Below are 16,083 nucleotides of genomic sequence, written 5' to 3' on the forward strand. Positions count from 1 at the left end.
CTTTCAAGAGAGAGTTAGATAAAGCTCTTAAAGATAGCGGAGTCAAGGGATATGGGGAGAAGGCAGGAACGGGGTACTGATTGTGGATGATCAGCCATGATCACATTGAATGGCGGTGCTGGCTCGAAGGGCCGAATGGCCTACTCCTGCACCTATAGTCTATTGTACACCACTCTTTGTCCTTCATATATTGATAAATTCATTTTGGACTCTCTGATTATTTGACAAGGACATTGTTCAACAAACTCCAGAAGGACAACCTGACATTTATAAAGCCAGTAACCTCGGCTTTTATAAAAATAATATTCATTGATTCTGCAGGATTGGCCCAAGTCATAGGTTGACATAGGGTGGTCGATCTTCACCACGTCAGTCCCACGGGTCACTGTGACATCAATGCCATCGCAAGTCAACAGGCCTGTCCCGCTGAAGGAACTCCAGACGATTTTGCAGGTGAACACTATCACCACAAAGGCAATTCATTCACGGGATCAGCACGTCCCACAAAGGTTCTGCATTGATTCCCAATCCACAGTTTTCTGACACACAGCGGAGTCCCTCCAGCAGAGGGGGGTGGGTGTATGGAACGAGCTGCCGGAGGAGGTAGGTGAGGCAGGTGGGCAGGTACCTGGATAAGAAAAGTTTCAAAGATTATGGGCCAAACGCGGGCAGGTGGGATTTGTGTAGATGGAGCAGCTTGGTCAGTGGGGCCATGTTGGGCCAAAGAGTGCTGGAGTAACTCAGCGGGACAGGCAGCATCTCTGGAGAGAAGGAATGGGTGACGTCTTGGGTCGGAACAGAGTGAACAAGGGTCTCGACCCGAAACGTCACCCCCTTCTCTCCAGAGATGCTGCCTGTCCCGCTGAGTTACTCCAGCACTCTGTGTCTATCTTCAGTGTAAACCAGCATCTGCAGTTCCTTCCCACATGTATCTATCCACAGTACCTGTCCGACCACTGAGTGTTTGCAGCACTTTTCTGTTTTTGAATTCCTCCAGCAAGATTTGCATTTAAAAAACGATTGGATAGGCATATGGAGAGTAGGGAATGAGGGGTGGGCAGGTACCTGGAGTGCAGAAGGGTGGGACTAAGGGGAAAAAAATTTGTTCGGCATGGACTTGTAGGGCCGAGATGGCCTGTTTCCGTGCTGTAATTGTTATATGTTATATGGCTATATGTTAAAGGCCCTGTTTCCATGCTGGGCGACTCTATGACCCATCAGAAGCTGTTCCTGAATCAGGTGGTGCGTGCTTTCAAGTTTAGTTTATTGTAACATGTACTGAAACGGTATTGATGCCTGATATCCAGTCCCAGTCTAGTACCTTCTCATTGGGAGGGGAAGTGTATCGGGGCTGGATGCCCGTGGTAAAGATTGGGCGATGTGGTTTCAACCTGGGCAGTCTGCACCCTAGTGGCATAAACATTGACTTGTCCAATTTCCGGTAGCCCTTGCTGTCTCCTCCCCTCCTCCCCTTCTCATCTCTCTCTCAGCCCTCGGGCTCCTCCTCTTCCTTTCTCCTTTCTTCTCCCCGCCCTCCCACCCTCCATCAGTGTGAAGAAGGGTTTCGGCCCGAAACGTTGCCTATTTCCTTCGCTCCATAGATGCTGCTGCACCTGCTGAGTTTCTCCAGCATTTTTTGTCTACCTACGATTTTCCAGCATCTATGGAGCGAAGGAAATAGGCAACGTTTCGGGCCGAAACCCTTCCGGGTTTCAGCCCGAAACGTTACCTATTTCCTTTGAGTTTCGGCCCGAAACGTTGCCTATTTCCTTTGAGTTTCGGCCCGAAACGTTGCCTATTTCCTTCGCTCCATAGATGCTGCTGCACCCGCTGAGTTTCCCCCGGCACTTTTGTCTACCTTCGATTTCCCTTCGAGCCATTCGGCCCTTCCATTCAATGTGATCATGGCTGATCCTCCCCAATCAGTATCCCGTTCCTGCCTTCTCCCCCACCTTGTCACCTGACGTTAGTGTTGTGCAGTGTTCAAGAGACTGATGGTTGTTGGGCAGAAGAGGTAGTTGTCACCTCTTGTCGAGGCCTGGATATTATCCAAGTCTTGCTGCATTTGGATGTGGACAGCCTGGTTATTTGCAGAGTGCCGCTGCTGCAGACAGTCAGTAGGCCCAGGCTCGTGGCTGCATCACGGCCTGGTTCAGCAACTTGAACGCCCGAGGGTCAAAGACGACTGCAAAAAGTGGTGAACACTGCCCGGTCCTTCACAGGTGCTGACCTCCCCACCTGAACAGTGAAAGGCCCGGACAGAGTGGATGTGGGCAGGATGTTTCCACTAGTTGGAGAGTCTAGGACTAGAGGGCACAGCCTCAGAATTAAAGGTCGTTCTTTCAGGAATGAGATGAGGAGAAATTTCTTCAGCCAGAGGGTGGTGAATCTGTGGGAATTCTTTGCCACAGGCGGCTGTGGAGGCCACAAGTCAGTGGATATATTTCAGGCAGAGATAGATAGATTCTTGATTAGTGCGGGTGTCAGGGGTTATGGGGAGAAGGCAGGAGAATGGGGTTAGGGGGGAGAGATAGATCAGCCATGATTGAATGGCGGAGTAGACTTGATGGGCCAAATGGCCTAATTCGGGTCCTATTCCTTATGAGCATCAAAATGATCTATGGGAGTCGCTGCTTCCAAAAGGCAGCCAGCATCATCAGAGACCCACAACACCCTGGCCACCCTCTCATCTCGTTACTACCACGGGGCAGAAGGTACAGGAGCCTGAAAACCATCACCTCCAGGTTGAAGAACAACTTCTTCCCAACAACCACCCGGTTCTTGAACACAACACAACACTAACCTCAGCGACTGTGATCTTATACGGACTGTGTCTGTGGTTGCAGTAGCATTGCAGTCATTAATGCATTGAATTTGCACTTTATCTGTTTTATTTATTCATGTGTATATATATTTATACAATGGTATATGGACACACTGATCTGTTCTGTATTCATGCCTTCTATGTTCTGTTGTGCTGAAGCAAAGCAAGAATTTCATTGTCCTATCTGGGACACATGACAATAACCTCTCTTGAATTTTAAATAATGATTATATATTAATCAGTTATTGTTTTTACTGGCCTGTTAAGATGCAGCAAGAGATCCTTTCATTGTTCTGTTGTCAATACATACAACATTTGAAGACTCGTGAACTGAGGAGTGGGAATTGTACAATCATTTATCTACGCATTGTCCTGGCCGTCCAGTTGTGCAGCGGGTAGAGCTGCTGCCTGACAGCGCCAGAGACACAGGGTCCATCCTGACTCACTCAACCATCCATTTTGAGACAGTAATCCATGCCTTTATTACATCTAGGCTGGATTACTGTAACGCGCTCTATTTTGGTGTTGCTCGTTCTTCAGGCTCGTCTCCAGTTGGTTCAGAATGCTGCTGCTCGCCTTTTAACAGGGACTCGAAAGAGGGAGCACATATCGCCAATTCTGGCCTCCCTACACTGGCTCCCGGTGCACTTTCGAGTTCATTTTAAGATACTGTTATTTGTTTTTAAATCTCTGAATGGGCTCGCCCCGCCTTACCTCTGACTGTTCCACTCAACCATCCTAGCAGGCAACCTGGTCGAGCAGCCCTGGAGGTACCGAGGTCTACCGGAGGCCACCCTTCTCTCGGTGACCCTTTACCCCTTGCACTATAATCGCCAAGTTCTGCACCCAGACGATTTCTTTTAAGAACTGTTTTATTGTCTTTAAAAACATCCTGAATGGGCCTCCGCTCCGAGCCTTCTCTGGTTGCCGCTGCTGCTGCTCCTGAGGTACCCGGCACTCTGGACGTTATGTCCATCTTCAAATCCAGTGTTAAAACACATTTGTACTTCCTGGCTTTTGACCGTGCCTGAGGCTTTGCTTCTGTTTTTGGTGTTTTTGATGTTTCTTTATTTTGCATGTCTTTTCCTACTATTTCTTTTGATTGTTATTTTTGGTGTGTATTAACTTTTTTGTCAATGATTAGTGATGTACAGCACTTTGTTGCAGCTATGATTGTTTTTAAAGTGCTCTATAAATAAAATTATTATTATTATTTATTATTATCCTAGCACAACCAGCGAGCAGCCCTGAACCACCACCCACCTCATCGAAGACCCTCGGACTGTCTTTGATCGGACTTTACCTTGCACTAAACGTTATTCCCCTTATCCTGTATCTGTACACTGTGGACGGTTCCATTGTAACCATGTTCTTGTCTTTCCGCTGACTGGACAGCACAAAGCTTTTCACTGTACCTCGGTACACATGGCAACAAACTAAACTGGAGTACAGGAGCTGTCTGTATGCTCTCCCTGTGACCACGTGGGTTTTCTCCGGGAGCTCCGGTTTCCTCCCACATTCCAAGGACGTGCAGGTTTGTAGGTTAATTGACGTCCGTTAATTGCCCCTAGTGTGGAGGATACAACTAGTGTATGGGTGATGGTGGTCAGTATAGACTCAGTGGGCTGAATGGCCTGTATCCACACTGTATAAGTAAACTCAACTAAACTATACTTTTTGAAAGAAGGCAGGGCATTGAGTGCCATCATTAGTTGAGTGAAATAACCACCCACGACAGATGTATTAATCGCACTCGCTGAGAAATCAATGTTTTATTTGGATTTTAACATTGCAGAATGAATTACACGCTATCAGCAGAAGCTCAACGACGCAGGGCTGAGCAGAGCATCAATGGTGAGCTGGACCCACATGGTGTAGCAGGGCTGGGCAGAGGAGACGAGAAGGAGCAAGTCTACGCGGGCTGGACGAGAGGTCTTCACGCTGTGGAACACTGGCACCAGCAGTCAGCGTGGGTTTGCGTGGGGTAACTCACGTGCCCGGGCTTCCAGCGGAAGGTGGAGATGGTAGAGGCGGTCACGGTCTGATCTGTTGACGGATTAACACGGGCGTGAGTGACAGACAGCAGGGAAGGCCATTCGGCCCCTCGAACCTACCCCACCATTCACCGTGATCACCATAAGTTCAGTAGCAAGTCCAGCAGCATCATCAAGGACCAGTCTCACCCCGGTCACTCCCTCTTCGCCCCTCTCCCATCGGGCAAGAGGCACAGAAGTGTGAAAACGCACGCACACCTCCAGTGTCTTCCCGGCTGTTATCAGGCAACTGAACCGTCCTCTCACCAACTAGAGAGCGGTCCTGACCTCCCAACTACCTCATTGGAGACCCTCGAACTATCTTCAATCGGACATTTCTGGACTTTACCTTGCACTAAACGTTATTCCCTTTATCCTGTATCTGTACAGTGTAGACAGCTTGTTTGGAATCATGTATTGTCTTCCCGTTGACTGGATGAAACGCAATACAAAACCTTTTCACTGTACCTTGGTATATGTGACATGAATAATCTAATTTAAACTAAACGTGTGTGGTCCCTGGTCTATTGCACAAACAAATCGACCTCACCAGCTGCGTTCCTGCTCTTAAGTTCATGTTCATACGTGATTGGAGCAGAATTAGGCCATTCGGCCCATCAAGTCTACTCCACCATTCAATCATCATCTCTCCCTCCTAATCCCATTCTCCTGCCTTCTTCCCGTACTAATCAAGAATCTATCTATCTCTGCCTTAAATATTTCCACTGACTTGTGGCCTCCACAGCCGTCTGTGGCAATGAATCCCACAGATTCACCACCATCTGACTAATAAAATTCCTCCTCAATAGTCAATTCTCCCTAAAGGAACGTCCTTTAAAGGAACGTCTGAGGCTGCGGCCTCTGGGCCTGGACTCTCCCACGAGTGGAAACATCCTCTCCACACCCACTCTGTCCAGGCCTTTCTCTGCTCACTATTATGTGCAAGTGTAATGTTATGTGTTGGTCGGTGGTGTGAACTCACTGGCTGCCAAACAGTGGAAGCGGACACGGCGAGATCGTGTTTCCATGGGTGTACATTCTGCCAGGCACCGTTGTACTGGTTCTACAGAATAGCATCTGGATGCCTGTCCTTCAAACTCCACCACAGTTCCTAGTTCCACAAAGTCCCGCCTTACTTTGCAATCTGAAAGACAAACAGAGTGTGGTTTGTCAGGGAGCCGAGCAGCGGCTGGGGGTGGGGGGGGGGGGAACGATGACACAACCAGGCGGAGCCTCTTACCGTCCTTGCACGACGTTCCCGAACACAACCAGGACTCAAAGAGACGGTCCTGGTCCTCGGCCACCTCCCGGCTGGGCATCATCATTTTCTTCTCATCGTTGTTAAGGCCACAGATTCCACACGTCTTGCTCATCATCTGGTCCACGACAATCTTCACACAAAGGCAGATACATCAGAACAGTGCAACCACAAAGTTACCGCTGAAAGTTTCAATCTGTTAGTGATCGGTGATTAGACTCGGCCGAGTATCATCGGCCAACCTCCCCTAGTCTAGGACCAGAGATCAAACCATTGAGCCTTCGTTGGTCAAGGCATTGAGTCTAAGAATTATATGAGTTACTCCAATACATTGCGTCTACTTTTGTAAGCCTCCACCTGCAATTCCGTCCGTCTATAATGTTTTTTAAATAAATTTATGAAACGTTATAAATACATTTATAAAAGCTTATAGACACTAGGAACTGCAGATGATGGTGAACAAAAAAACAAAACACTAAGTGGTGGAATACCTCAGTGTAGCAGGCACCATCTGTGGAGAACATGGAAGGACAATGTTTCAGGTTGGGACCCTCCTCCAGACTATAATACTTTGGTTAGACGGGATTGTTAGACAAGGGTTGCAGCTTGGATTGATGGGCATTAAATATAAAGCAAGGGTTTGACAAACTCAGACAGGTCTTTGTGAAACATCGTAGGTTGAGCGGAGACCTGATAGAAGTCTATAAAATAATGGGAGGCAGAGACAGTCAGAACCTTTATCCCAGGGTGGAAATGTCAGAGACTAGATGGCAGAGCTGTAAGGAGAGAGGGCCAAAGCTTAATGGAGATGAGCGGGGCAGGTGTTTCATACAGGGGAGGTGGGTGTCTGGAACGCACTGCTGGGGGGTGGTGGTGGTGGAGGCAGATACAATAGTGGTGTTTACAGTAAGAAGCGTTTAGATATGCAGGGAATGGCACGATATAGATCACGTGTAGACCAAGGGGATTATTTCCACCAGGCGTCATGTCGGGCACGGACATCGTGCTCTTGGGGTCTCCTGTTCTGCGTTCGATGTTCCATGCTTGATGAGGTACCTGAACTTGGTCTCCATTGAAGTACAGCCTTTCAATATTGATGGACGGGGCTTGCAGAGTGATTCCCATTCCGTCCCTTTGAATGGTCACGATATCTGGAAGACAGGCAGATAGATGGCCGCTTCGTACAACAGATACTTTCATCCTCTGCACAGAGGTCGCAGGTCAGCGTGAAGTGAAAGAACAGCAAGTGAACAGTGAACTGGACAACATGTGTGAAGGAAGGCACATGCTGGTTTAAACCCACGATGGAATCTTATATTTCGCTTGGGTAGCTTTCAACCCAGCGGTATGAGTCATGATCTCTCTAACTTGACGTAACCCCGTTCCCCTCCCTCTCTGTCCCTCCCCCACCCAAGTTGCACCAGCTTCTCGTTCACACCTAACATACAGCTAACAATGGGATATTTCCTTTAAAATCGTTACTTTTTTGCATATCTTTCATTCATTTGTTCTATATCTCTCTACATAAAAACATATAAATATAGAAATTAGGTGCAGGAGTAGGCCATTCGTCCCTTCGAGCCTGCACTGCCATTCAATATGATCATGGCTGATCATCCAACTCAGTATCCTGTACCTGCCTTCTCTCCATACCCCCTGATCCCTTTAGCACAAGGGCCACATCTAACTCCCTCTTAAATATAGCCAATGAACTGGCCTCAACTACCTTCTGTGGCAGAGGATTCCACAGATTCACCATTCTCTGTGTGAAAAATGTTTATCTCATCTCGGTCCTAAAAGATTTCCCCTTTATCCTTAAACTGTGACCCCTTGTTCTGGACTTCCCCAACATCGGGAACAATCTTCCTGCATCTAGCCTGTCCAACTCCTTAAGAATTTTGTAATTTCCTATAAGATTCCCCCTCAATCTTCTAAATTCTAGCGAGTACAAGCAGAGTCTATCCAGTCTTCATATGAAAGTCCTGCCATCCCAGGAATCAGTCTGGTGAACCTTCTCTGCACTCCCTCTATGGCACGAATGTCTTTCCTCAGATTAGGAGACCAAAACTGTACGCAATACTCCAGGTGTGGTCTCACCAAGACCCTGTGCAACTGCAGTAGAAACTCCCTGCTCCTATACTCAAATCCTTTTGCTATGAATGCTAACATACCATTCGCTTTCTTCACTGCCTGCTGCACCTGCATGCCTACTTTCAATAACTGGTGTACCATGACACCCAGGTCTCGTTGCATCTCCCCTTTTCCTAATCGACCACCGTTCAGATAATAGTCTGCTTTCCTGTTTTTGCCACCAAAGTGGATAACCTCACATTTATCCACATTATACTGCATCTGCCATGCATTTGCCCACACACCCAGCCTATCCAAGTCACCTTGCAGCCTCCTAGCATCCTCCTCACAGCAAACACTGCCCCCCAGCTATATCTCTCATTCCCCTTTCCCCTGACTCTCAGTCTGAAGAAGGGTCTTGACCCGAGACATCACCCAATCCTTCAATCCAGAGTTGCTGCCTGACCCGCTGAGTTACTCCAGCATTTTATGTCTAACTGGAGAACATAGATAGGTTGAGTTTAGTTTATTATTGTCACGTGTACCGTGGTAGAATGAAAAGCTTTTGTTGCGTGCTATCCAATCAGTGGGAAGACTATACATGATTACAATCAGGCCGTCCACAGTGTACAGATACAGGATAAAGGGAATAATGGTAAATAAAGACTTAAGAGTTGAGAGATTGTAATAAATGATAGCAGATCCACACCTGGGACATTTGACGATGTTTTGGTTCACAAGTTCTCAAGTTATAGTAGAATTAGGCCATTCGGCCCATCGAGTCTACTCCACCATTCGGCCCATCGAGTCCGATCTCTGCCTCCTAATCCCATTCTCCTGCCTTCTCCCCATTACCCTCGACACCTGTTCTAATCAAGCATTTGCCTATCTCTGCCTTAAATATATCCACTGACTTGGCCTCCACAGCCGTCTGTGGCAATGAGTTCCACCCTATTGACCTCAACCTTGACCAGTGTCACCACCCTCTCCTAACGGAAAATAATCCTGAATGTTCACAGACCCTTGAAGATAAGATGTTCATTTAAGACAATAGGATGCTCATAGTAGCGGAATTAGGCCATTCGGCGCATCCAGTCTACTCCGCCATTCAATCATGGCTGATCTGTCTCTCCCTCCTTTATCCTTTACCCCATTATCCTGCCTTCTCCCCATAACCCCTGACACCAGCACTAATCAACAATCTATCTCTCTCTGCCTTAAATGTATTCACTGACTTGTGTGGCAAGGAATTCCACAGATTCACCATCCTCTAAAGAATTTCCTCCTCATCCCCTTTTTAAAGGTAGATCCTTCTTTTCCGAGCCTGAGACTTCTAGACTCTCTCTAGACCAGTGGTTCCCAACGTGGGGCGTACGCCCCACAGGGGGGCAATTTGATTTTTAAGGGGGGCAATTGAGTGCGACTGAGGAGGTCTGGGTCCAAATTTTCGATTTTTTTTTTTTTGGGATTTTCCATCAGGTAAACATATGTAGTTCATGTTTCAGATGTTATTTTGAGTAAATAATTTTTTTGGGGGTAAAAAAGGTCTTTATTGTGTAGTTATTACATAATCACCGCGCCATCGCTCTTCATGCACGTCGCACGAAGCGCGCGAGGTCATGGGAGAACCTTATTTATTGAATTGGATTTAGAAATGCGATTCAAAGAGCTTTTGCTAAGTTACCCTTATAATATCTATTTCCTCCGTTTTCTCTCAAGGGAAAGCAAGGGGGGGGGGGGGGGGGGCATCAGGATTTTAGAGGTGATTAGGTGGGGCATGGCCAAAAAATGGTTGGGAACCGCTGCTCTAGACTAGATATGGGGCCCAAAATGTGCGTATCCCTGCCTTACATGCCACATGATCTGCTGTGTTACTATTTTGTTAAAATAGAAATATGCTAAGAATCCATTTCAATTTCAGATTGTTAATTGTTTCTATTTTTCAATGTTCTTATGTGGTCGAATTGTACAAGAAATACATTGGTTAAGTCTTAATGTTGGTGTGTATGCAGGTAGTTCTGTAGTACTGCAGGTAGTAATGTTGGTGTGTATGCAGATAGTTCTGTAGTACTGCAGGTAGTAATGTTGGTGTGTCTGCAGATAGTTCTGCTATAACATGGCCTACTCCTGCACCTGTTGCCTATGTTTCTGTGTACAATTGCTCAGAATACTCCAAATGCGGCCTGACCAGCACCTTCTAGAGCCTCAGCATGACATCCCTGTTTTATGTATTGTAATCCTCTGGAATAAAAAGTTAAATAAACATTGTCCAGGTCCTCACCTCTCAACACCTGTGGTTGTTCACCCAGAGGGGCTTCAGCGGAATCCACTAAGACCTTCACTCCATCCCGTGTGGGAAAGGCTTCAATGATGCTGGTGAAGTTAAACACAGGAACAGCACTGGGTAAAAGTGGAATTATAACGTCATTCAGCACGGAAACAGGCCCTTCAGCCCGACTCTCCATCCTGACCCACATAAGCTAGCCCCATTTGCCCCGCAGCCCTCTGAACCTTTCCTGTCCATATACCTGTCCAAACGTTGCGATAGTCCCAGTCTCAACTACCTCCTCTGGCAGCTCGTTTCATGCACCAACCACCCTCCGTGTGAAAATGTTACCCCTCGGATTCCACTCTCACCTTCAACCTATGTCTGGTTCTTGATTCCCCTACTCTGGGTAAAAGACTCCTTGCATTCATCCTATCTGTTCCCCTTCATTTTACACACCTCTATAAGGTCATGTGATAGCAGTAGAATCAGGCCATTCGGCCCATCAAGTTTACTCCGCCATTCAATCATGGCTGATCTATCTCTCCTAACCCCATTCTCCTGCCTTCTCCCCGTAACTCCTGACACCCGTACTAATCAAGAATCTATCTATCACTGCCTTAAAAATATAATTGACTTGGTTTCCACAGCCGTCTGTGGCAAAGAATTCCACAGATTCACCACCATCTGACTAAAGAAATTGCTCCTCATCTCCTTCCTAAAAGAACGTCCTTTAATTCTGAGGCTGTGCCCTCTGGTCCTAGACTCTCCCACAAGTGGAAACATGCTCCCCACATCCACTCTATCCAAGGCCTTTCACTATTCTGTAAGTTTCAATGATCAGCCCTCAGCTTCCTACGCTCCATGGACCAATGTCCTGGCCTGCCAACCTCTCCCTGTAGCTCAAGCCCTCGAGTCCTGGCAACATCTTCAAAAATCTCCTCTGCTCCCTTTCCCGTTTCATAGCATTTTCCCTGTAGAATAGTGACCTAAACTGAACACACTACGCTAAGTGCGGTCTCATCAAATTAGGGGGAATGATGAGGCAATTATTGCCATGTTTCTGAGCTGCTGTGAGTCAAGAGTGTTTTATTGTCATGTCCCGAAACTGAACAAAGACATTCTTAGTGGCAGAACCGCAGTGTCTGTAAACATATTGGCTGTAAAACAACAGAATAAATAACAAAACGTTCAGTTTATATAAAAACACAAATAATTATAGTGCCTGATACATCAGTGTAGTTCATTTGGGGGTTGAAGTATTTACTGGCCTGATGGTTGTTGGACTATTGATACCCCAAATCCCTCAAAACACCCGCCCGCTCTCTCAGGTCAGATAATCAGCTGCTCCTGAGTGGGCCTAAAACTAAGCGGAAGCTCAGAGGGGACCGTGTGCCTTTGCTGTGTCGGCACCCAAATTATGGAACGATCTGCCTCTCCACATTAAACAGGCCTCTTCTCTGTCTGTTTTTAAATCACTTCTAAAAACCCATCTCTTCCCCGTGGCCTTTGATACCCAGTAAGATGTCGACTTTATTTACTTGATTTAATTTATTTTATGATTGCTTTATTGCGTGGTTATTATTTTTACTCATGTTTTATGTCTTTTAATTTAATGTTGTATTTCATATGCAATTTTTGTGCTTTATGTGAGCTGTTATGTTATGTTCTGTTATGTTGTCTGTTTATGATGTCTTGTTTATTATTCTGTACAGCACTTTGGTCAACATTGGTTGTCTTAAAGTGCTTAACAAATAAAGTTAGATTTGATTGGAGTGGATACTTTAGAGATCCAGTGCAGAAGTTGGCCCTTCGGCCCACCAGCGATCACCCCTTACACCAGCACTAATCCTACACACTGGGGACATAGAAACATAGACAATAGGTGCTGGAGAAGGCCATTCGGCCCTTTGAGCCAGCACCGCCATTCAATGTGATCATGGATGATCATCCACAATCAGTACCCTATTCCTGCCTTTTCCGCATATGCCTCGATTCGGTTAGCCCCAAGAGGTCTATCTAACTCTATCTTGAAAACATCCAGTGAATTGGCCTCCACTGCCTTCTGTGGCAGAGACTTCCACAGATTCACAACTCTCTGGGCGAAAATTTTTTTTTTCTCATCTCACTCCTAACTAACCTTCCCCTTATTCTTAAACTGTGACCTCTGGTTCTGGACCCCCCCAACATGGGGAACATTATTCCTGCATCTAGCCTGACCAATCCCTTAATAAATATATGTTTCCATAAGATCCAATTTACAATTTACAGAAGCTAATTAGCCTACAAACCATAGAAACATAAAAACTTAGAAACATAGAAAATAGGTGCAGGAGGAGGCCATTCAGCCCTTCGAGCCAGCACCGCCATTCATTGTGATCATGGCTGATCGTCCCCTATCAATAACCCGTGCCTGCCTTCTCCCCATATCCCTTGACTGCACTAGCCCCTAGAGCTCTATCTAACTCTCTGTTAAATCCATCCAGTGACTTGGCCTCCACTGCCCTCTGTGGCAGGGAATTCCACAAATTCACACAACTCTCTGGGTGAAAAAGTTTTTCTCACCTCAAGACCTCAGTCTTAAATGACCTCCCCTTTATTCTAAGATGACCTCCCCTTTATTCTAACCTGCACGACTTTGGAGTGTGGGAGGAAACCGGAGCCCCTGGAGAAAACCCACGCAGTCACATACAAGCGCCCGTGGTCAGGATGGAACATGGGTCTCTGGCGCTGTGAGGCAGTGGCTCTACCCGTTGCGCCACCGTGCCGTACTAACATCTCAGAGCGTTGGTTACTTACGTGTTGGGCGCTGACAGAAGCAGTTTGATCGCCTTCTTGTCCCGCTGACCCGTGGCACGCCTCATCAACAACACAAAGGTCGGGGAAGTCGAGCAGTCTTTGGCCAGAACGTAGAAACAGTCATTGGGTATTTTGTAACTCAGCACGTTGCTGTCAAAGGTGATGACCTGGTCATTGTTGGCCTCACATGCCCCTGCAGAAGAAGAAAGCAACATCTAAAGTTTAGTGGAAGGTCTGGGCCAAATTCCCATCTCATCAACTTCCATCTTAACCATGTAACATATAACATATAACCATATAACAATTACAGCACGGAAACAGGCCATCTCGACCCTTCTAGTCCATGCCGAACACGTATTCTCCCCTAGTCCCATATACCTGCGCTCAGACCATAACCCTCCATACCTTTCCTGTCCATATAACTATCCAATTTATTTTAAATGATACTGCCTCCACCACCTTCACTGGAAGCTCATTCCACACACAGCCACCACTCTCTGAGTAAAGAAGTTCCCCCTCATGTTACCCCTAAACTTCAGTCCCTTAATTCTCAAGTCATGTCCCCTTGTTTAAATCTTCCCTACTCTCAGTGGGAAAAGCTTATCCACGTCAACTCTGTCTATCCCTCTCATCATTTTAAAGACCTCTATCAAGTCCCCCCTTAACCTTCTGCGCTCCAAAGAATAAAGCCCTAACTTGTTCAACCTTTCTCTGTAACTTAGTTGCTAAAACCCAGGCAACATTCTAGTAAATCTCCTCTGTACTCTCTCTATTTTGTTGACATCCTTCCTATAATTGGGCGACCAAAATTGTACACCATACTCCAGAATTGGCCTCACCAATGCCTTGTACAATTTTAACATTACATCCCAACTTCTATACTCAATGCTCTGATTTATAAAGGCCAGCACATCAAAAGCTTTCTTTACCACCCTATCTACATGAGATTCCACCTTCAGGGAACTGTCCACAGTTAGTGGGAGAAAGTTCCTCATCTCTCAGGACCTCCTGGATTCGTTCATGAAAGTTCATAGCTGTGGCCACAAGAAAAAGCATCTTCTCAAACCTTATCAAACACTTTAATAACATTGACTTAGGGCAGCACGGTGGCTCTGGTTTCCTCCTACACTCCACAGACGCACAGGTTTTGTAGGTTAATTGACTTTGGTAAAATTGTAAATTGTCCCTAGTGTGTGCAAGATAGTGTTAGTGTGCGGGGATCGCTGGTCGGCACGGACTCGGTGGGCCGAAGGGCCTGTTTCTGCACTGCAACTCAGTTCAATAGTCCTTATCTCCAGAGGAAAGGCCCTTCGCAAACCATAACTAGTTCTGCCCCCTCCCCTGGGATCAGTCTGAAGAAGGGTCTCGGCACGAAACGTCGCCTATTCCTTCTCTCCACAGATGCTGCCTCACCCGTTGAGTTTCTCCAGCATTTGGTGTCTACCAGCAGTTACAGTATCGTCAATTTAATCTCTGAACTGTATCCATTTTGTAATATGGAAAATAAGATCATGTTACCTGATAGATATTTATTTCACTTTCTCCACTGTCCGGAAGTGTCGGGGCTGGGGAACGGCTGCGGCTCGCCTGCTGTCCGTTTGTTTTTACTTTTTTGTGTTGTTTTATTCGTTTTGCCTGGCTAAGTTTTTGTTTTTTTAGGCTGTGTTTATGTGTGGGGGGGGGGGGGGGGGGGGGGGGGGGGGGGGGGGGTGCTGTCTCTCCCGTCAGGGGGAATGAAACGGGGCTTGCTGTCTCTCCTTTCGGGGGAATGTCACTTTTTTGTCGTATCACCCTTCTCTGTCTCCGTCTGCGCTGAGGCCTAATGGCGGAGCTGGCGACCTCGAGGCTCCGGAGGCAGCCTGACAGGACTCGCCCTGGGCTCGGACCCATGGGGGCGGCCCAGCCCGAGGGAAACGGCGCTCCCGTGGGTGGCTGAGATGTTCCCGTGTGGGCGGCCTGAGTTCTGGCGGCGGCGGCGGCCTGAGTCCGGGGTTCGGCCGCGGGCCAGTGGACGACGTCCTCAACAGCTGAGTCCGCTGGACTGGAGGGCGGCAGCTTCGACCTCCCCGGGCCGCGGTGTTTGAACCGGCCCGTTTGCGGAGCTCGGTGAGCCGCGGGACTGATCTACCATCGCCCGGTGGGGTATCACCTCAGCGCGGAGGGAGGGGAGGAGGGAAGAGACTGCAGCCCTAAGATTTTTGCCTCCATCACAGTGAGGAGGTGCTTGGTGGACTCACTGTGGTGGATGTTAATTAGTGTTTACTGTCTGTTCTGTTGTCTATTATTGTATGTATGACTGCAGGCACAAAATTTCGTTCAGACTGAAAGGTCTAAATGACAATAAAGGAAATTCAATTCAATTCAATTCAATAGCTTTTTTTTGTGATAGAGTGTACTGGAATGTGTACATATGCGTCCTGCCTCAATTACCTCCTCCGGCAGCTCGTTCCATATACCCACCACCCTCTGAGTTGTCCCTCAGATCCTATTAAATCTTTACCCCCTCACCTTGAACCTATGTCCTCTGGCCCTCGATTGCAGCAGGATCTGGATCGATTGGCCAGGTGGACGGAGGAATGGTTGATGGAATTTAATGCAGAGAAGTGTGAGGTGTTGCATTTTGGGACGTCAAACAAGGGCAGGACCTACACAGTGAATGGTCGGCCTCTGGGTAGTGTTGTAGAGCAGAGGGATCTAGGAGTACAGGTGCATGGTTCCATGAAGGTCGAGTCGCAGGTAGATAAGGTGGTCAAAAAGGCTTTTGGCACTTTGGCCTTCATCAGTCAGAGTATTGAGTATAGAAGTTGGGAGGTCATGTTGCAGTTGTATAAGA

The 16,083-nt window shown here is 47.2% G+C and overlaps 1 protein-coding gene across 1 annotated transcript in view; it reads right to left on the reverse strand.

Annotated features, from left to right (window-relative positions):
* Positions 1 to 3,839: 3,839 nt before the first annotated feature.
* LOC129693558 (vitellogenin-like) overlaps positions 3,840 to 16,083 on the reverse strand; it is a 40,655-nt gene continuing 28,411 nt past the window's right edge. Inside the window, exons 14-19 of the mRNA XM_055630355.1 lie at positions 13,251 to 13,443; positions 10,467 to 10,558; positions 7,172 to 7,266; positions 6,098 to 6,248; positions 5,840 to 6,001; positions 3,840 to 4,870 (exon numbers count right to left, since the gene is read on the reverse strand). Coding sequence (XP_055486330.1) covers positions 4,761 to 4,870; positions 5,840 to 6,001; positions 6,098 to 6,248; positions 7,172 to 7,266; positions 10,467 to 10,558; positions 13,251 to 13,443 — 803 coding nt within the window. The 3' untranslated portion in view covers positions 3,840 to 4,760. The remainder of the gene's footprint in view (positions 4,871 to 5,839; positions 6,002 to 6,097; positions 6,249 to 7,171; positions 7,267 to 10,466; positions 10,559 to 13,250; positions 13,444 to 16,083) is intronic.

The sequence above is a fragment of the Leucoraja erinacea genome, unplaced genomic scaffold, assembly GCF_028641065.1.
Source record: "Leucoraja erinacea ecotype New England unplaced genomic scaffold, Leri_hhj_1 Leri_347S, whole genome shotgun sequence".
Lineage (NCBI taxonomy): Eukaryota > Metazoa > Chordata > Chondrichthyes > Rajiformes > Rajidae > Leucoraja > Leucoraja erinaceus.